We start from the raw sequence: 23,108 nt of genomic DNA on the forward strand, positions 1-23,108 counted from the left end.
TGTAATGTAATGCGCTGTGAGAGTTAAATAGCTCTCTGTCGCACGCGATGTCCATCCATCTGCGGTGAGTGACACAGCGGACACACTCGACAGCTCGTTGGCAACATTTGCTTTAGTTTTGTCATAAAGTGCGGGTATAACTTTTTGACTGAAGTGCGGACGTGAAGGGATGTTGTAACGGGGCTTCAGAACTTTGAGCAAATATTTAAAGCCTGCGCATTCAACAACTGAGTATGGCCGTAATCCCGTTGCTATAAAAACACCAATTCCGTGTGTTATTGCTTTGGCCCGATCTGAATTATTAGCAAAAGGCTGTTGAAATGCCGTAGCTATCTTTGGTTGTACTAAGCTACCTTTCTTTCTTGTCGACAAGACATTCACAGTCGGGTGATGTCGTTTTAAATGAGTTAGCATGTTTGACGTGCTGCCTGCAACATAGCCGCCGATCTCCGTGTAGCAATGTCGGCAAACAACTTTGGCTTTATCCACGCACCTTTGACCATCGGCAGTTTTAACTGGAAAGCCAAAATGTTCCCACACAGGAGACCGGTGTATGGGAGGGACCTTCGAGCTCCGGCTTATATGCTTTTGCCATGTAGACACTATTTGTGTGATGCGATGTTCTGTCTCCTCGTCTGTGCCTTATCTGCGAACAGCTGGTGAGTGGCGGCGACACTCAACAACTTCTTCTTCTTCTTCTTCTTCTTCTTCTTCTTCTTCTTCTTCTTCTTCTTCTTCTTCTGCTGCTTCTTCTTCTTCTTCTGCTGCTTCTTCTTCTTCTTCTGCTGCTTCTTCTTCTTCTTCTGCTGCTTCTTCTTCTTCTTCTTCTTCTTCTACTTTCATTTTCGGCAGACAGTGCATTGCTCTCCCCACCAGTCAAAAACATCCGTGTGAAACCTTGCTTACTCGCTTTAGCTCCCCGGTGCATAAACTTAATGAGGGAAAAATACACGAGGAACGGTACGCAAGTGGGCCGAACCGAACATGCCGTACCGAAACGTATTAATACACCCAAGTATACCGTTACACTCTTAATATATATATATATATATATATATATATATATATATGTATTATCTCCATCCATCCATCCATCCATTTTCTTGACCGCTTATTCCTCACAAGGGTCGCGGGGGGTGCTGGCGCCTATCTCAGCTGGCTCTGGGCAGTAGGCGGGGGACACCCTGGACTGGTTGCCAGCCAATCACAGGGCACACAGAAACGAACAACCATCCACGCACACAAGCACACCTAGGGACAATTTGGAGCACCCAATTAACCTGCCATGCATGTCTTTGGAATGTGGGAGGAGACCGGAGTACCCGGAGAAGACCCACGCAGGCACGGGGAGAACATGCAAACTCCACCCAGGAATGGCCGAAGCCTGGACTCGAACCGGAGTCCTCAGAACTGGGAGGCGACGTGCTAACCAGTCATCCACCGTGCCGCCCTGTATGTATCTATAGTAGCGATATTAGCCTACAATCAAAATGATTAATACATAATACATACATAAGTCAGTGCAAGGGTAAAACGAAGCAGCATCCCCTTTTTTGACACGCAACCAACGCAGCTATCCTCGGACTTGAGCAACAAAACACAATAATATCCCTAGCGACGAAGTGACACAAAACCTCACCCCTGGACAGCCATCGGACTTTGTTGTTTATCAGGAGATTGGAATATTCGCTGTCAACTTCATCAAGCAGTGCAAGGAAATGACGGTAGTTCAGGAAATCCTTCCACATTGGCAATGAATGCAAATGATTTGGTCCAAGAAACATTAAATCCTCTGTTCTCCTCAGTTATTCTTCTCTTTTTCACTTTGCGATCCATGGCCCATCACACAGCCGCCGGTTTGTTTTCAACAGCCACCTGTCTGGCATCCCGCCCTGCTGATAGAAACGTGTCGCAGGCTATGACGTAAATCTTCGTTGACAGAAATGTTGAAATGTCAGTTTATTCTACACATTTTTACAGCATTGGAAAACGTTAAGAATGTTTGTGTCATGTTTGTCCTCCTTCAGAAACTATATTAAAACAAAAAGTATATTTCTCTTCCCCATCTTTTTCCATTTTCAAACATTTTTTAAAAATCTCCAGGGAGCCACTAGGGCGGCGCTAAAGAGCTGCATGCAGCTCTTGAGCCGCAGGTTGCCGACCCCGGTTTAGGCCAAGGGGCATTGTAGGTTATATTTGAATATTAATATATTGTTGTCAATCTTACCAGGAGGCAGCTAATGGCAGAGGTGATGCTGCTAAGATGGAAGGGGTCAAGAAAGACAAGGTGGGCTCCAAGCTGTCAGTGGAGAGAGTGTACCAAAAGAAAACCCAGCTTGAACATATTCTTCTTCGACCTGACACATACATTGGATCCGTGGAGCCCATCACACAGGTAAGTCAGCTTGAGCGTGTGGTCTTAAATATACCTGCATATGCAAAGACTGAGGTGTGGACAGAGGTGTGGACTCGAGTCAAGTGACTTGGACTCACGTCAGACTTGTGTCATGAATTTGACGACTTTAAGACTCGACTTCAACTTTTACAACGACTTATGACTTAACTTAGACTTGAGCCCATTGACTTGAAAAGATTTGCTTTCTTCCACCTAAACAAAAAGATTAAAATGTATGTTAACGATTAAGTTCCGTCTTGGTGTGTGTGCGTGTGTGTACGTGTGCGAGCTGGGCTGGCACAGCACCATCATTCAGACATGTCAGGAGAGCCGCAAACGCGCTAAGGCAAACTTCAAAATAAAGCTGGCAAAATAAAACATTGACACCAATGCAACAGCCTTGGACGATTTTACTTTGAAGTCCCTGCATGGTGGCGTGAGCGCCAGCTTGACTTCGCTTTAACATTTTGGCTTGCATTATTGAAGTTTTTATTGAAATTACATATTTTCTACTAGGGCTGCACGATTTCGGAAAAAAACCTAATTGCAATTTTTCAGACCAATATTGCGCTTGCGATTCGATTTTTGTATTTTACACATTTAAAATGCATGAAAACACTACAATTGTGAGTCAGTTTAGTTTCAGACAAGTAATTTGATCAATATTTTAACAATGCAACACTATAATGTCACTATTTGATTAAAAGTATGAGGCGGAGACGTCCTCTTCTGGTAAATATGCTAAGGGGGGAGCTTTGACCTACATTTTGCTTGTAAACCAAATAATTTGACAATGAAAACAATACATTGAGGCTCAGCCTATGGTGAGATAATGTAACTATATTCTAATATAGTTACATATTACAACTAGAGCTGCGAGCAGCTATAAAGGGCCCTCGCAGCCCGGGCCACGTTGGGGTCCTTGCACGTTGGGGTACTTGCACGTTGGGGTACTGGCATATTGGAAGCAAAATTTCTTTGAAAATGGCATAATAAACGTTTACATGTAGAATATTTTTTTGCCAGTGTGTGTGTCAAGCTCAGCGGGTTTTGGTGATTGTTAAGACCTGCAAAAATCAGCGTCCTTTTTTATTTTTAGGCAATGAGTTGCCCTGATTGGTATTTTTTTGTAAAAGTGTATATACACATCATCGCTCGTTGTACTCATTGCACAATGTTACTTTTATTGTCCAAAGGGGCAATCAAAAATGAATAAAACAAAATGGAAACGTACATACGTTTGGATCGGTGTGAAGCCAGTGAACAATTTGAGTGGTGGAAACTAAAAGAATATTCATAAATGACTTAGTTATCACACTTAGAATGAGTGTACATTTTTTGTACAAAATACCGTATGTGGGGTATTTTTTATTTTTTTTATAAGGGCTAGGTGGCGCTGTATTTATAACTGAATGTTGTCATAGAGATACCTTCAGGCCTTGATTATAAGCATACATGTCAAGTGTGGGATTTTTTTTTGGAGCATGTACCGTGGAGTTATTAAGCATATCCTTCATTCACGATATTGCTTTTAATGTCCACAGAGGCTATCAAAAATAAATAAAAATATATATATGTTTGGATAAGTCTGATGCCAGTGAACATTTTGAGTGGTGGAAACTAAAAGAATATTCATAAATGACTTAGTTATCACACTTAGAATGAGTTTACATTTTTTGTACAAAATACCGTATGTGGGGTATTTTTTTTTCATGCCTCAAGGGCTAGGTGGCGCTGCATATATAACTGAATGTTGTCATAGAGATAGCTTCAGGCCTTGACGATAAACATACATGTCAAGTTTGGGATTTTTTGGAGCATGTACCGGGGAGTTATTAAGCATATCCTTTTTCAGTGCGAAACACAAATTTTGATGCCCCGCCTTCATCATATAGTATTTCGAAAGGTCAAGATTTTTCCCCCTGTCGTTGGCTCAGGACTTGACATGGTCCAGGTCAAGTCTTAACTCAGTCAGATGAAACGTGTAGGAGAAGTGGGCAAAAGTCTGCCCCCTGTGAATGTGCAAAAATTGTCAAAAATGGGACATTCAAAAATTCGTAGCTCACTTCCTGTTCATTTTAGCATATGGGTCCAAGAGACTTTTTTGTAGGTCTTGGGCTCCCTCATACACCTAAAAATATTCGTCGTTCTTGCTTAAACGTACAACCGGGGCTGCTTCGTTAAAAACTTCTAGGGGGCGCTATTGAGTCATTTTTGTAAAAATAGCACAATCAACAATAAAATATGGCTCATTTTACCAGGCCAGATGTGTGTGCCAAGTTTCATGAGTTTCTGTGCATGTTTAGACCCTCAAAACTGGCGTTATTTTCTTGGCGAACAGCGCTTAGCCACACCCACAGCAATTCGCGAAAACTCACAAACTTCGTGTTGTGACATCATGAAGGCCGAAACCCTCATCTGAGCAAATATGAGGTAGGTCCAGTTAACGTGTTTGGAGAAAAACGTAGAAGAAAATTCGTAAGAAAAAAAATTGCCACTAGGTGGCGCTATCAGTTAGATGAAATATAAGTCAGTAGATGTCTTTAGGGCTGGACTCTCATCAAATGTGTGAAATTTTGAGAAGATAGGATCATCTCGGTCAAGTTAATGCAGCTTTTATTTTCACGAAAAATCTTCAGACTTTGCGTCACCGTAGCGGCCACGCCCTTTGGCGAAAAGTTACAATATTCGGTGTGGGGCATGATCAACATCTTAAGGCTTTTCTGACCAATTTTCAAATGGATCCCTTCAACAAGCTCAGCACAGTAGCTAAAAACGTAAAGTATGACATTTATTGTAACCACTAGGTGGCGCTATATGTATAACTGAATTTTATCATATAGATGTTTTCAGGCCGTGACTATTACGTTGCCTGTGAAGTTTGAGATTTTTTGGAGCTTGAACATGGGAGTTATTAAGCATTTGCTCTTTCTGGACAAATGAAATTTTAAAGGCAATATTTGATGCCCCGCCCCCGTCATATAGTATTTCAAAAAGGCAAGATGTTTTGCCCAGTTGTTCTCTGAGGTCTTGCGATGATAAATGCCAAGTTTGAAGTCAATTGGATGAAAAATGTTTGCAAAGGGGGAAAAAGCATGACCACAGTGAATGTGCCAAAATAGGCCAAAATTGGACATTAAAAAATTCATAGCTCACTTCCTGTACATTTTAGCTCCATGGTCCCAATAGACTTTTTTGTGCGTCTCGGGGTGCTACACGTGCCTGCCAATTTTTGTTCCTCTAGCTCAAACGTGCCGGGCTTGGTTTTTATTTTTCTACGCTAGGGGGCGCTATCGAGTCGCATTGTTATGACGACTTAATAATATCAAATTTTTCGCCGGGCCTGAGGAGTGTGCAAAGTTCGGTGAGTTTTCGTGAATGTTTAGGTACCCAAAATCACGATCGTTTGCGGAGAATAAAGAAGAAGAAGAATAATAATAACTAGAGCTGCGAGCAGCTATAAAGGGCCCTCGCAGCCCGGGCCACGTTGGGGTCCTTGCACGTTGGGGTACTTGCATGTTGGGGTACTGGCACGTTGGGGTACTGGCATATTGGAAGCAAAATTTCTTTGAAAATGGCATAATAAACGTTTACATGTAGAATATTTTTTTGCCAGTGTGTGTGTCAAGCTCAACGGGTTTTGGTGATTGTTAAGACCTGCAAAAATCAGCGTCCTTTTTTATTTTTAGGCAATGAGTTGCCCTGATTGGTATTTTTTTGTAAAAGTGTATATACACATCATCGCTCGTTGTACTCATTGCACAATGTTACTTTTATTGTCCAAAGGGGCAATCAAAAATGAATAAAACAAAATGGAAACGTACATACGTTTGGATCGGTGTGAAGCCAGTGAACAATTTGAGTGGTGGAAACTAAAAGAATATTCATAAATGACTTAGTTATCACACTTAGAATGAGTGTACATTTTTTGTACAAAATACCGTATGTGGGGTATTTTTTATTTTTTTTATAAGGGCTAGGTGGCGCTGTATTTATAACTGAATGTTGTCATAGAGATACCTTCAGGCCTTGATTATAAGCATACATGTCAAGTGTGGGATTTTTTTTTGGAGCATGTACCGTGGAGTTATTAAGCATATCCTTCATTCACGATATTGCTTTTAATGTCCATAGAGGCTATCAAAAATAAATAAAAATATATATATGTTTGGATAAGTCTGATGCCAGTGAACATTTTGAGTGGTGGAAACTAAAAAAATATTCATAAATGACTTAGTTATCACACTTAGAATGAGTGTAAATTTTTTGTACAAAATACCGTATGTGGGGTATTTTTTTTTCATGCCTCAAGGGCTAGGTGGCGCTGCATATATAACTGAATGTTGTCATAGAGATAACTTCAGGCCTTGACGATAAACATACATGTCAAGTTTGGGATTTTTTGGAGCATGTACCGGGGAGTTATCAAGCATATCCTTTTTCATTGTGAAACACAAATTTTGATGCCCCGCCCTCATCATATAGTATTTCGAAAAGTCAAAATTTTTCCCCCTGTCGTTGGCTCAGGACTTGACATGGTCCAGGTCAAGTCTTAACTCAGTCGGATGAAACGTGTAGGAGAAGTGGGCAAAAGTCTGCCCCCTGTGAATGTGCAAAAATCGTCAAAAATGGGACATTCAAAAATTCGTAGCTCACTTCCTGTTCATTTTAGCATATGGGTACAAGAGACTTTTTTGTAGGTCTTGGGCTCCCTCATACACTTAAAAATATTCGGCGTTCTTGCTTAAACGTACAACCGGGGCTGCTTCGTTAAAAATTTCGAGGGGGCGCTATTGAGTCATTTTTGTAAAAATAGCACAATCAACAATAAAATATTGCTCATTTTACCAGGCCAGATGTGTGTGCCAAGTTTCAGGAGTTTCTGTGCATGTTTAGACCCTCAAAACTGGCGTTGTTTTCTTGGCGAACAGCGCTTAGCCACGCCTACAGCAATTTGCGAAAACTCACAAACTTCGTGTTGTGACATCATGAAGGCCGAAACCCTCCTCTGAGCAAATATGAGGTAGGTCCAGTTAACGTGTTTGGAGAAAAACGTAGAAGAAAATTCGTAAGAAAAAAAATTGCCACTAGGTGGCGCTATCAGTTAGATGAAATGTAAGTTAGTAGATGTCTTTAGAGCTGGACTCTCATCAAATGTGTGAAATTTTGAGAAGATGGGATCATCTCGGTCAAGTTAATGCAGCTTTTATTTTCACGAAAAATCTTCAGATTTTGCGTCACCGTAGCGGCCACGCCCTTTGACGAAAAGTTACAATATTCGGTGTGGGGCATGATCAACATCTTAAGGCTTTTCTGACCAATTTTCAAATGGATCCCTTCAACAAGCTCAGCACAGTAGCTAAAAACGTAAAGTATGACATTTATTGTAACCACTAGGTGGCGCTATATGTATAACTGAATTTTGTCATATAGATGTTTTCAGGCTGTGACTATTACGTTGCCTGAGAAGTTTGAGATTTTTTGGAGCTTGAACATGGGAGTTATTAAGCATTTGCTCTTTCTGGACAAATGAAATTTTAAAGGCAATATTTGATGCTCCGCCCCCGTCGTATAGTATTTCGAAAAGGCAAGATGTTTTGCCCAGCTGTTCTCTTAGGTCTTGAGATGATAAATGCCAAGTTTGAAGTCAATTGGATGAAAAATGTTTGCAAAGGGGGAAAAAGCATGACCACAGTGAATGTGCCAAAATAGGCCAAAATTGGACATTAAAAAATTCATAGCTCACTTCCTGTACATTTTAGCTACATGGTCCCAATAGACTTTTTTGTGCGTCTCGGGGTGCTACACGTGCCTGCCAATTTTCGTTGCTCTAGCTCAAACGTGTCGGGCTTGGTTTTTATTTTTCTACGCTAGGGGGCGCTATAGAGTCGCGTTGTTATAACGACTTCATAATATCAAATTTTTCGCCGGACCTGAGGAGTGTGCAAAGTTTGGTGAGTTTTCGTGAATATTTAGGTACCCAAAATCGCAATTGTTTGCGGAGAATAAAGAATAATAATAATAATAATAATAATAATAATAACTAGAGCTGCGAGCAGCTATAAAGGGCCCTCGCAGCCCGGGCCACGTTGGGGTACTTGCACGTTGGGGAACTTGCACATTGGGGTACTGGCACATTGGAAGCAGAATTTCTTTGAAAATGGCATGATAAACATGTGGACTTTTTTTTTTTTTTTGCCAGGTGTGATGAGTGTGTCAAGCTCAATGGGTTTTGGTGATTGTTAAGATCTGCAAAAATCAGTGTCTTTTTTTTATTTTTAGGCAATGAGTTGCTCTGATTGGTATTTTTCGTAAAAGTATATATACACACATCATCGCTCGTACTCATTGCACAATGTTGCTTTTATTGTCCATAGAGGCGATAAAATAAATAAATAAAACTAAATAAAAAATACGTATGTTTGGATCGGTCTGATACCAGTGAACATATTGAGTGGTGGAAAGTAAAAGAATATTCATAAATGACTTAGTTATCACACTTACAATGAGTTTACAATTTTTGCAAAAATACCGTAAGTGAGGCATTTTTTTTTATGCCTCAAGGACGAGGTGGCGCTGTATTTATAACTGAATTTTGTCAGAGAGATACCTTCAGGCCTTGCCTCTAAATATACATTTCAAATATGGGATTTTTTGGAGCATGTACCTGGGAGTTATTAAGCATAGCCTTCATTCACCATATTGCTTTTAATGTCCATAGAGGCTATCAAAAATACATAAAACTAAATAACAAAAATATGTATGTTTGGTTAGGTCTGATGCCAGTGAATATTTTGAGTGGTGGAAGGTAAAAGAATATTCCTAAATGACTTAGTTATCACACTTAGAATGAGTTTACATTTTTTGTACAAAATACCGTAAGTGGGGTATTTTTTTTTCATGCCTCAAGGGCTAGGTGGCGCTGCATATATAACTGAATGTTGTCATAGAGATACCTTCAGGCCTTGACGATAAACATACATGTCAAGTTTGGGATTTTTTGGAGCATGTATCGGGGAGTTATTAAGCATATCCTTTTTCAGTGCGAAACACAAATTTTGATGCCCCGCCCTCATCATATAGTATTTCCAAAAGTCAAGATTTTTCCGTCTGTTGTTGGCTCAGGTCTTGGCATGGTCCAGGTCAAGTCATAAGTCAGTCGGATAAAACGTGTAGGAGAAGTGGGCAAAAGTATGCCCTCTGAAAATGTGCAAAAATCGTAAAAAATGGGACATTCAAAAATTCGTAGCTCACTTCCTGTTCATTTTAGCATATGGGTCCAAGAGTCTTTTTTGTAGGTCTTTGGCTCCCTCATACACGTAAAAATTTTCGTAGATCTTGCTTAAACGTACAATCGGGGCTGCTTCGTTAAAAATTTCTAGGGGGCGCTATTGAGTCATTTTTGTAAAAATAGCACAATCAACAATAAAATATTGTTCATTTTACCAGGCCAGATGTGTGTGCCAAGTTTCATGAGTTTCTGCGCATGTTTAGACCCTCAAAACTGGCGTTGTTTCCTTGGCGAACAGTGCTTAGCCACGCCCACAGCGACTCGCGAAAACTCACAAACTTCGTGTTGTGACAGCATGAAGGCCGACACCCTCATCTGAGCAAATATGAGGTAGGTCCAGTTAACATGGTTGGAGAAAAACATTGAAGAAAAATCGTAAGAAAAAAAATTGCCAGTAGGTGGCGCTATCAGTAAGATGAAATATAAGTTTGTAGATGTCTTTAGGGCTGGACTCTCATCAATTGTGTAAAATTTTGAGAAGATAGCATCATCTCGGTCAAGTTAATGCAGCTTTTGTTGTCACGAGAAATCTTCAGACTTTGCGGCACCGTAGCGGCCACGCCCTTTGGCGAAAAGTTACAATATTCGGTGTGGGGCATGATCAACATCTTAAGGCTTTTCTGACCAATTTTCAACTGGATCCCTTCAACGAGCTCAGCACAGTAGCTAAAAACGTAAAGTATGACAATTATTGTTACCACTAGGTGGCGCTACATGGATAACTGAATTTTATCATATAGATGTTTTCAGGCCGTGACTATTAAGTTGCCTGATAAGTTTGAGATTTTTTGGAGCTTGAACATGGGAGTTATTAAGCATTTGCTCTTTCTGGACAAATGAAATTTTAAAGGCAATATTTGATGCCCCGCCCCCGTCATATAGTATTTCGAAAAGGCAGGATTTTTTCCCCAGTTGTTCTCTCAGGTCTTGAGATGATAAATGCCAAGTTTGAAGTCAATTGGATGAAAAATGTTTGCAAAGGGGGAAAAAGCATGACCACAGTAAATGTGCCAAAATAGGCCAAAATTGGACATTAAAAAATTCATAGCTCACTTCCTGTACATTTTAGCTACATGGTCCCAATAGACTTTTTTGTGCGTCTCGGGGTGCTACACGTGCCTGCCAATTTTCGTTGCTCTAGCTCAAACGTGCCGGGCTTGGTTTTTATTTTTCTATGCTAGGGGGCGCTATAGAGTCGCGTTGTTATGACGACTTCATAATATCAAATTTTTCGCCGGGCCTGAGGAGTGTGCAAAGTTTGGTGAGTTTTCGTAAATGTTTAGGTACCCAAAATCGTGATCGTTTACGGAGAATAATAATAATAATAATAATAATAATAATAATAATAATAATAATAATAATAATCCGATCGAAAAACAATAGGGACCTCGCAGCGGTAGCTGCTCGGGCCCTAATAATAATAATTTGAACGAAAAACAATAGGGACCTCGCAGCGGTCGCTGCTCGGGCCCTAATAATAACTAGAGCTGCGAGCAGCTATAAAGGGCCCTCGCAGCCCGGGCCACGTTGGGGTACTTGCACGTTGGGGAACTTGCACATTGGGGTACTGGCACATTGGAAGCAGAATTTCTTTGAAAATGGCATGATAAACGTGGATTTTTTTTTTTTTTTTTTGCCATGTGTGATGAGTGTGTCAAGCTCAATGGGTTTTGGTGATTGTTAAGATCTGCAAAAATCAGCGTCTTATTTTTTATTTTTAGGCAATGAGTTGCCCTGATTGGTATTTTTTGTTAAAGTGTATATACACATCATCGCTCGTTGTACTCATTGCACAATGTTACTTTTATTGTCCAAAGGGGCAATCAAAAATGAATAAAACAAAATGGAAATGTACATACGTTTGGATCGGTGTGAAGCCAGTGAACAATTTGAGTGGTGGAAACTAAAAGAATATTCATAAATGACTGAGTTATCACACTTAGAATGAGTGTACATTTTTTGTACAAAATGCCGTATGTGGGGTATTTTTTTTTTATTCCTCAAGGGCTAGGTGGCGCTGCATATATAACTGAATGTTGTCACAGAGATACCTTCAGGCCTTTTTTTGGAGCATGTACCGGGGAGTTATCAAGCATATCCTTTTTCATTGCGAAACACAAAATTTGATGCCCCGCCCTCATCATATAGTATTTCGAAAAGACAAAATTTTTCCCCCTGTCGTTGGCTCAGGTCTTGACATGGTCCAGGCCAAGTCTTAACTCAGTCGGATGAAACGTGTAGGAGAAGTGGGCAAAAATCTGCCCCCTGTGAATGTGCAAAAATCGTCAAAAATGGGACATTCAAAAATTCGTAGCTCACTTCCTGTTCATTTTAGCATATGGGTCCAAGAGACTTTTTTGTAGGTCTTGGGCTCCCTCATACACCTAAAAATATTCGTCGTTCTTGCTTAAACGTACAACCGGGGCTGCTTCGTTAAAAACTTCTAGGGGGCGCTATTGAGTAATTTTTGTAAAAATAGCACAATCAACAATAAAATATTGCTCATTTTACCAGGCCAGATGTGTGTGCCAAGTTTCATGAGTTTCTGTGCATGTTTAGACCCTCAAAACTGGCGTTGTTTTCTTGGCGAACAGCGCTTAGCCACGCCCACAGCAATTCGCGAAAACTCACAAACTTCGTGTTGTGACATCATGAAGGCCGAAACCCTCATCTGAGCAAATATGAGGTTGGTCCAGTTAACGTGTTTGGAGAAAAAATGTACAAGAAAATTCGTAAGAAAAAAAATTGCCACTAGGTGGCGCTATCAGTAAGATGAAATATAAGTTCGTAGATGTCTTTAGGGCTGGACTCTCATCAAATGTGTGAAATTTTGAGAAGATAGGATCATCTCGGTCAAGTTAATGCAGCTTTTATTTTCACGAAAAATCTTCAGACTTAGCGTCACCGTAGCGGCCACGCCCTTTGGCGAAAAGTTACAATATTCGGTGTGGGGCATGATCAACATCTTAAGGCTTTTCTGACCAATTTTCAAATGGATCCCTTCAACGAGCTCAGCACAGTAGCTAAAAACGTAAAGTATGACATTTATTGTAACCACTAGGTGGCGCTATATGTATAACTGAATTTTGTCATATAGATGTTTTCAGGCCGTGACTATTACGTTGCCTGAGAAGTTTGAGATTTTTTGGAGCTTGTACATGGGAGTTATTCAGCATTTGCTCTTTCTGGACAAATGAAATTTTAAAGTCAATATTTGATGCTCCGCCCCCGTCATATAGTATTTCGAAAAGGCAAGATGTTTTGCCCAGCTGTTCTCTCAGGTCTTGAGATGATAAATGCCAAGTTTGAAGTCAATTGGATGAAAAATGTTTGCAAAGGGTGAAAAAGCATGACTACAGTGAATGTGCCAAAATAGGCCAAAATTGGACATTAAAAAATTCATAGCTCACTTCCTGTACATTTTAGCTACATGGTCCCAATAGACTTTTTTGTGCGTCTCGGGGTGCTACACGTGCCTGCCAATTTTCGTTGCTCTAGCTCAAACGTGCCGGGCTTGGTTTTTATTTTTCTACGCTAGGGGGCGCTATAGAGTCGCGTTGTTATAACGACTTCATAATATCAAATTTTTCGCCGGACCTGAGGAGTGTGCAAAGTTCGGTGAGTTTTCGTGAATATTTAGGTACCCAAAATCGCGATTGTTTGCGGAGAATAAAGAATAATAATAATAATAATAACTAGAGCTGCGAGCAGCTATAAAGGGCCCTCGCAGCCCGGGCCACGTTGGGGTACTTGCACGTTGGGGAACTTGCACATTGGGGTACTGGCACATTGGAAGCAGAATTTCTTTGAAAATGGCATGATAAACGTGGATTTTTTTTTTTTTTTTTTTGCCAGGTGTGATGAGTGTGTCAAGCTCAATGGGTTTTGGTGATTGTTAAGATCTGCAAAAATCAGCGTCTTATTTTTTATTTTTAGGCAATGAGTTGCCCTGATTGGTATTTTTTGTAAAAGTGTATATACACATCATCGCTCGTTGTACTCATTGCACAATGTTACTTTTATTGTCCAAAGGGGCAATCAAAAATGAATAAAACAAAATGGAAATGTACATACGTTTGGATCGGTGTGAAGCCAGTGAACAATTTGAGTGGTGGAAACTAAAAGAATATTCATAAATGACTGAGTTATCACACTTAGAATGAGTGTACATTTTTTGTACAAAATACCGTATGTGGGGTATTTTTTTTTTATTCCTCAAGGGCTAGGTGGCGCTGCATATATAACTGAATGTTGTCACAGAGATAACTTCAGGCCTTGACGATAAACATACATGTCAAGTTTGGGATTTTTTGGAGCATGTACCGGGGAGTTATCAAGCATATCCTTTTTCATTGCGAAACACAAAATTTGATGCCCCGCCCTCATAATATAGTATTTCGAAAAGACAAAATTTTTCCCCCCTGTCGTTGGCTCAGGTCTTGACATGGTCCAGGCCAAGTCTTAACTCAGTCGGATGAAACGTGTAGGAGAAGTGGGCTAAAGTCTGCCCCCTGTGAATGTGCAAAAATCGTCAAAAATGGGACATTCAAAAATTCGTAGCTCACTTCCTGTTCATTTTAGCATATGGGTCCAAGAGACTTTTTTGTAGGTCTTGGGCTCCCTCATACACCTAAAAATATTCGTCGTTCTTGCTTAAACGTACAACCGGGGCTGCTTCGTTAAAAACTTCTAGGGGGCGCTATTGAGTAATTTTTGTAAAAATAGCACAATCAACAATAAAATATTGCTCATTTTACCAGGCCAGATGTGTGTGCCAAGTTTCATGAGTTTCTGTGCATGTTTAGACCCTCAAAACTGGCGTTGTTTTCTTGGCGAACAGCGCTTAGCCACGCCCACAGCAATTCGCGAAAACTCACAAACTTCGTGTTGTGACATCATGAAGGCCGAAACCCTCATCTGAGCAAATAAGAGGTAGGTCCAGTTAACGTGTTTGGAGAAAAACGTAGAAGAAAATTCGTAATAAAAAAAATTGCCACTAGGTGGCGCTATCAGTTAGATGAAATATAAGTCAGTAGATGTCTTTAGGGCTGGACTCTCATCAAATGTGTGAAATTTTGAGAAGATAGGATCATCTCGGTCAAGTTAATGCAGCTTTTATTTTCACGAAAAATCTTCAGACTTTGCGTCACCGTAGCGGCCACGCCCTTTGGCGAAAAGTTACAATATTCGGTGTGGGGCATCATCAACATCTTAAGGCTTTTCTGACCAATTTTCAACTGGATCCCTTCAACGAGCTCAGCACAGTAGCTAAAAACGTAAAGTATGACATTTATTGTAACCACTAGGTGGCGCTATATGTATAACTGAATTTTATCATATAGATGTTTTCAGGCCGTGACTATTACGTTGCCTGAGAAGTTTGAGATTTTTTGGAGCTTGTACATGGGAGTTATTCAGCATTTGCTCTTTCTGGACAAATGAAATTTTAAAGGCAATATTTGATGCCCCGCCCCCGTCATATAGTATTTCAAAAAGGCAAGATGTTTTGCCCAGTTTTTCTCTCAGGTCTTGAGATGATAAATGCCAAGTTTGAAGTCAATTGGATGAAAAAATTTTGCAAAGGGGGAAAAAGCATGACCACAGTGAATGTGCCAAAATAGGCCAAAATTGGACATAAAAAAATTCATAGCTCACTTCCTGTACATTTTAGCTACATGGTCCCAATAGACTTTTTTGTGCGTCTCGCGGTGCTACACGTGCCTGCCAATTTTTGTTGCTCTAGCTCAAACGTGCCGGGCTTGGTTTTTATTTTTCTACGCTAGGGGGCGCTATCGAGTCGCATTGTTATGACGACTTCATAATATCAAATTTTTCGCCGGGCCTGAGGAGTGTGCAAAGTTTGGTGAGTTTTCGTGAATGTTTAGGTACCCAAAATCGCGATCGTTTGCGGAGAATAAAGAAGAAGAATAATAATAATAATAATAATAATAATAATAATTTTTACAAAAACAATAGGGACCTCGCAGCGGTCGCTGCTCGGGCCCTAATAATAATAATAATAATAATAACTAGAGCTGCGAGCAGCTATAAAGGGCCCTCGCAGCCCGGGCCACGTTGGGGTACTTGCACGTTGGGGTACTTGCACGTTGGGGTACTGGCACGTTGGGGTACTGGCAAGTTTAGGTAAGGCACATTGGAAGCAGAATTTCTTTGAAAATGGCATGATAAACCTTGACATGTGGATTTTTTTTTTTTTTGTAAAAATACCGTTAAGTTGGTGTATTTTTTTTTATGCCTCTAGGGCTAGGTGGCGCTGTATATATAATGGAATGTTGTCATAGGGATACCTTCAAGCCTTGACTCTAAACATACATGTCAAGTGTGGGATTTTTTTGGAGCATGTACCGTGGAGTTATTAAGCATATCCTTCATTCACGATATTGCTTTTAATGTCCATTAGAGGCTATCAAAAATAAATAAAAAAGTACATGTTTGGATAAGTCTAATGCCAGTGAACATTTTGAGTGGTGGAAAGTAAAAGAATATTCATAAATGACTTAGTTATCACACTTAGAATGAGTTTACATTTTTTGTACAAAATACCGTATGTGGGGTATTTTTTTTTCATGCCTCAAGGGCGAGGTGGCGCTGCATATATAACTGAATGTTGTCATAGAGATACCTTCAGGCCTTGACGATAAACATACATGTCAAGTTTGGGATTTTTTGGAGCATGTATCGGGGAGTTATTAAGCATATCCTTTTTCAGTGCGAAACACAAATTTTGATGCCCCGCGCTCATCATATAGTATTTCCAAAAGTCAAGATTTTTCCGTCTGTTGTTGGCTCAGGTCTTGGCATGGTCCAGGTCAAGTCATTGGATAAACATGTAGGAGAAGTGGGCAAAAGTATGCCCCCTGAAAATGTGCAAAAATCGTCAAAAATGGGACATTCAAAAATTCGTACCTCACTTCCTGTTCATTTTAGCATATGGGTCCAAGAGACTTTTTTGTAGGTCTTTGGCTCCGTCATACACGTAAAAATTTTCGTAGATCTTGCTTAAACGTAGAATCGGGGCTGCTTCGTTAAAAATTTCTAGGGGGCGCTATTGAGTCATTTTTGTAAAAATAGTACAATCAACAATAAAATATTGTTCATTTTACCAGGCCAGATGTGTGTGCCAAGTTTCATGAGTTTCTGCGCATGTTTAGACCCTCAAAACTGGCGTTGTTTTCTTGGCGAACAGTGCTTAGCCACGCCCACAGCGATTCGCGAAAACTCACAAACTTCGTGTTGTGACATCATGAAGGCCGAAACCCTCATCTGAGCAAATATGAGGTTGGTCCAGTTAACGTGTTTGGAGAAAAATGTACAAGAAAATTCGTAAGAAAAAAAATTGCCACTAGGTGGCGCTATCAGTAAGATGAAATATAAGTTCGTAGATGTCTTAAGGGCTGGACTCTCATCAAATGTGTGAAATTTTGAGAAGATAGGATCATCTCGGTCAAGTTCATGCAGCTTTTATTGTCACGAAAAATTTTCGGACTTTGCGTCACCGTAGCGGCCACGCCCTTTGGCGAAAAGTTACAAAATTCGGTGTGGGGCATGATCAACATCTTAAGGCTTTTCTGACCAATTTTCAACTGGATCCCTTCAACGAGCTCGGCACAGTAGCTAAAAACGTAAAGTATGACATTTATTGTTACCACTAGGTGGCGCTATATGTATAACTGAATTTTATCATATAGATGCTTTCAGGCCGTGACTATTACGTTGCCTGAGAAGTTTGAGATTTTTTGGAGCTTGAACATGGGAGTTATCACACTTAGAATGAGTTGACATTTTTTGTACAAAATACCGTATGTGGGGTATTTTTTTTTCACGCCTGAAGGGCTAGGTGGCGCTGCATATATAACTGAATTTTGTCATAGAGATACCTTCAGGCTTTGACTATAAACATACATGTCAAGTTTGGGATTTTTTGGAGCATGTACCGGGGAGTTATTAAGCATATCCTTTTTCAGTGCGAAACACAAAATTTGATGCCCCGCCCTCATCATATAGTATTTCCAAAAGTCAAGATTTTTCTGCCTGTAGTTGGCTCAGGTCTTGACATGGTCCAGGTCAAGTCTAAAGTCAGTCGGATGAAATGTGTAGGAGAAGTGGGCAAAAGTATGCCCCCTGAAAATATGCAAAAATCGTCAAAAATGGGACATTCAAAAATTCATAGCTCACTTCCTGTTCATTTTAGCACATGGGTCCAAGAGACTTTTTTGTAGGTCTTGGACTCCCTCATACACCTAAAAATTTTCGTAGATCTTGCTTAAACGTACAATCGGGGCTGCTTCGTTAAAAATTTCTAGGGGGCGCTATTGAGTCATTTTTGTAAAAATAGGACAATACATGATAAAATATTGCTCATTTTGCCAGGCCAGATGTGTGTGCCAAGTTTCATGAGTTTCTGCGCATGTTTAGACCATCAAAACTAGCGTTGTTTTCTTGGCGAACAGTGCTTAGCCACGCCCACAGCGATTCGCGAAAACTCACAAACTTCGTGTTGTGACATCATGAAGGCCGAAACCCCACTCTGAGCAAATATGAGGTTGGTCCAGTTAACGTGTTTGGAGAAAAATGTACAAGAAAATTCGTAAGAAAAAAAATTGCCACTAGGTGGTGCTATCAGTTAGATGAAATGTAAGTTAGTAGATGTCTTTAGAGCTGGACTCTCATCAAATGTGTGAAATTTTGAGAAGATAGGATCATCTCGGTCAAGTTAATGCAGCTTTTATTGTCACGAAAAATCTTCAGACTTTGCGTCACCGTAGCGGCCACGCCCTTTGGCGAAAAGTTACAATATTCGGTGTGGGGCATCATCAACATCTTAAGGCTTTTCTGACCAAATTTCAACTGGATCCCTTCAACGAGCTCAGCACAGTAGCTAAAAACGTAAAGTATGACATTTATTGTAACCACTAGGTGGCGCTATATGTATAACTGAATTTTGTCATATAGATGTTTTCAGGCCGTGACTATTACGTTGCCTGAGAAGTTTGAGATTTTTTGGAGCTTGTACATGGGAGTTATTCAGCATTTGCTCTTTCTGGACAAATGAAATTTTAAAGGCAATATTTGATGCCCCGCCCCCGTCATATAGTATTTCGAAAAGGCAAGATTTTTTCCCCAGTTGTTCTCTCAGGTCTTGAGATGATAAATGCCAAGTTTGAAGTCAATTGGATGAAAAATGTTTGCAAAGGGGGAAAAAGCATGACCACAGTGAATGTGCCAAAATAGGCCAAAATTGGACATTAAAAAATTCATAGCTCACTTCCTGTACATTTTAGCTACATGGTCCCAATAGACTTTTTTGTGCGTCTCGGGGTGCTACACGTGCCTGCCAATTTTCGTTGCTCTAGCTCAAACGTGCCGGGCTTGGTTTTTATTTTTCTATGCTAGGGGGCGCTATAGAGTCGCGTTGTTATGACGACTTCATAATATCAAATTTTTCGCCGGGCCTGAGGAGTGTGCAAAGTTTGGTGAGTTTTCGTAAATGTTTAGGTACCCAAAATCGTGATCGTTTACGGAGAAGAAGAAGAAGAAGAAGAAGAATAATAATAATAATAATAATCCGATCGAAAAACAATAGGGACCTCGCAGCGGTAGCTGCTCGGGCCCTAATAACTAGAGCTGCGAGCAGCTATAAAGGGCCCTCGCAACCTGGGCCACGTTGGGGTACTTGCACGTCGGGGTACTGGCATGTTGGGGTACTGTTTCATAGGAAACCGTCTAAATTGTAAATGTTTTTGCCATGCTTTGTGCTTGCAAAGTTTCATGGAAAGGCCAAAAATGATGCACAATTAACAAAATAAAATCACAATGGTTTGGCACATGGCTATAGAATAAATTTTGTAGGTATTAGACTGATAGGTGTGCCTCCAAATATTCACACATCTAGCTGAATCATATAATCGGAAATACTTCATAAAAATGTCTAGAGGGCGCTATTGAGCCATTTATTACAAATTGCACAACAAATCTCTAAAATATTCATGTTCTTGAGAGGTCTGATCTGTGTGCAAAGTTTTGAGTTTTCGCTCATGTTTAGACTTTCAAAAAAAAAAGTATTTTTCTTTGCAAACAATGCATCGCTAGAGCAAAGGCGTGACAAACAATTTCAATAACTTTTCATCTTAAATATCTTCAGATGAAACACGCCAAAGAATGAAGACGATCTGATAAGTTTTGTAGAAAATATGAGGCCTATAAAAGGCCCCAAAAAATGGCTACAAATAGCAAAGTAAATCAAAATGGCAGACTTCCTGTTTGGTTTAGCATATGGCTTTAGAAACTTTTTTGTCAGTCTTAGGCTGATAGGTATCCCAATTTTTACAAATCTATCTGAATCATACATTTCCAAAAGCTTCATAAAAATATCTATAAGGCGCTATTGAGCCATTTATTGCAAATTGCACAAGAAATCTCTAAAATATTCATGTTTATGACAAGTCTGATGTGTGTGTAAAGTTCCATAAGTTTTCGCTCATTTAGACAAAAAAAAAAAAAAAAGCAGCATTTTACTTGGCAAATAATGCATCGCTATGGCAACGGCTTGCGACAAAATAAAAAAAACTTTCGATAACTTTGCATCTTAAACATCTTAAGATGAAACACACCAAGTTGGAAGACAGTCGGATAAATTTCGTAGGAGTTCGTTAAAATGTGACCCCTAAAAAAGGCCTAAATCAAAATGCCGGACTTCCTGTTTGGTTTAGCACATGGTTCCAAGAGACTTTTTTGTACATCGTGGGCTCTTATGTATGCCTGCAAATTATCATAGCGCTAGGTGAAACGTACAACCGGGAATGCTTCGTTAAAGAGGAGTTTTTTTTAGCTCAAAATGTGATGCCCGGCCCCTGGGGGACTTCCTGTTGGGTTTAGCACATGGCACCAAGAGACATTTTTGTACATTGTGGGCTGTTAAATTTGTCTCCAGATTTTCGTAGCTCTAGCTGCTTCGTACAACTGTGAATGCTTCATTAAGAGGGAATTTTTTCATTTGCAAACTGTGCATGCCACGGCAACAGCGTGCGACGAAATAAAAAGCTTTCAATAACTTTTCATCTTCAACATTTTAAGATGAATCACACCAAGTTTGGAGATGATCGGATAAACTCTGTAGGAGGAGTTCGTTAAAATAAGACCCCTATGAAATGGCCCAAAAAATGGCAACACGTTCCAAAGTAAATCAAAATGGCGGACTTCCTGTTCGGTTTAGCATATGTTTAAAAAAGAGTTTTTTGTACCTTGAGGGCTGTCACATATGTCTTCAAATGTTGGTAACTCTAGGTGAAATGTACAGCCGGGAATGCTTCATTAAATAAGAATTTTGAAACACAAAATTTGATGCCTCGCCTCTGGCGGACTTCCTGTTAGGTTTAGCATATGGTTCAAAAAGAGTTTTTTGTAGATCATAGTCTGTTACATATGTGTACCAATTTTCGTGGCTCTCAATTAAACGTACCACGGCAATGCTTTGTTAAGTAAGAATTTTGAAACTGTAAAGTTGATGCCCCGCCACCGTCATATAGTATGTCAAAAACTTTAGATTCTTTACCATGATGTTGTCCCAGGTGTTGAGATGGTACAGCCCAAGTTTGAAGTCAATCGGGTTAACCGTGTAGGAGAAGCGGGCAAAAGTATGACCCCTGTAAATGTGCAAAAATGGGCCAAAATTGGACATTCAAATAATCATACCTCACTTCCTGTCTATTTTAGGGTACACATTCAAAGAGGTTTTTGTTCATCTGGATGTGCTACAGGTGCCACACAATTTTCGTAGCCATAGGACAATCGTAGCGGGACAGGGATCCGTTAAACCTATGTAGGTGGCGCTACAGAGCCATTTTTCTGTTATCATGTATGGCGACTTTAAAATATCAAATTTTTCGCCAGGCCCGATCTCCGTGTAAAGTTTGGTGAGTTTTCGTTCATGTTTAGTGCCTCAAAAATGTGGTTGTTTGCGGAAAAGAATAATAACAAAGAAAAAGAAGAAGAAGAAGAACTAGAGCTGCGAGCAGCTATAAAGGGCCCTCGCAACCCGGGCCACGTTGGGGTATTTGCACGTCGGGGTACTGGCATGTTGGGGTACTGTCAAATAGGAAACCATCTAAATTTTAAACGTTTTTGCCATGCTTTGTGTTTGTAAAGTTTCATGGAAAGGCCAAAAATGATGCACAATTAACAAAATAAAATCAAAATGGATTGGCACATGGCTATATAGAATACTTTTTGAATATATTAGGCATGCCTGCCAATATTCACACATCTAGCTGAATCATATAATCCGAAAGACTTCATAAAAATGTCTAGAGGGCGCTATTGAAGCATTTATTGCAAATTTAATAAATCTCTAAAATATTCATGCTTATGACAAGCCTGATGTGTGTGTAAAGTTTCATGAGTTTTTGCACATGTTTAGACCAAAAAAAAAAAGCAGCATTTTACTTGGCAAACAATGCATCGCCATGAAACGGCGTGCGACAAAATAAATAACTTTCGATAACTTTGTATCTTAAACATCTTAAGATGAAGCACACCAAGTTTGAAGACAGTCGGATACATTTTGTAGGAGGAGTTCGTTAAAATATGACCCCTAAAAAAGGCCACAAAAAATGGCTACAAATCCCAACGTAAATCAAAATGGCGGACTTCCTGTTTGGTTTAGCAGATGGTTCCAAGAGACTTTTTTTGTACATCGTGGGCTCTTATGTATGCCTCTAAATTATCATAGCGCTAGGTGAAACGTACAACCGGGAATGCTTCGTTAAAGAGGAGTTTTTTACCTCAAAATGTGATGACCGGCCCCTACGGGACTTCCTGTTGGGTTTAGCACATGGCACCAAGAGACTTTTTTGTACATCGTGGGCTGTTAAATTTGTCTCCAAATTTTCGTAGGTCTAGCTGCTTCGTACAACTGGGAATGCTTCATTAAGAGGGAATTTTTTCCTTTGCAAACTGTGCATGCCACGGCAACAGCGTGCGACGAAATAAAAAGCTTTCAATAACTTTTCATCTTCAACATTTTAAGATGAATCACACCAAGTTTGGAGATGATCGGATAAACTCTGTAGGAGGAGTTCGTTAAAATAAGACCCCTATGAAATGGCCCAAAAAATGGCAACACGTTCCAAAGTAAATCAAAATGGCGGACTTCCTGTTCGGTTTAGCATATGGTTCAAAAAGAGTTTTTTGTACCTTGAGGGCTGTTACATATGTCTTCAAATGTTGGTAACTCTAGGTGAAATGTACAGCCGGGAATGCTTCATTAAATAAGAATTTTGAAACACAAAATTTGATGCCTCGCCTCTGGCGGACTTCCTGTTAGGTTTAGCATATGGCACCAACAGGCTTTTTTGTAGATCATTGTCTGTTACATATGTGTACCAATTTTCATGGCTCTCAATT

The 23,108-nt window shown here is 40.0% G+C and overlaps 1 protein-coding gene across 2 annotated transcripts in view; it reads left to right on the plus strand.

Annotated features, from left to right (window-relative positions):
• top2b (DNA topoisomerase II beta) overlaps window positions 1–23,108 on the plus strand; it is a 724,731-nt gene that overhangs the window by 41,750 nt on the left and 659,873 nt on the right. For both annotated transcript variants that reach the window (XM_077506321.1, XM_077506322.1), the window contains exon 2: window positions 2,231–2,395. In XM_077506321.1, the coding sequence (XP_077362447.1) occupies window positions 2,231–2,395 (165 nt within the window). The remainder of the gene's footprint in view (window positions 1–2,230; window positions 2,396–23,108) is intronic.

Source organism: Festucalex cinctus, chromosome 19 (genome assembly GCF_051991245.1).
Source record: "Festucalex cinctus isolate MCC-2025b chromosome 19, RoL_Fcin_1.0, whole genome shotgun sequence".
Classification (NCBI taxonomy): Eukaryota; Metazoa; Chordata; class Actinopteri; order Syngnathiformes; family Syngnathidae; genus Festucalex; species Festucalex cinctus.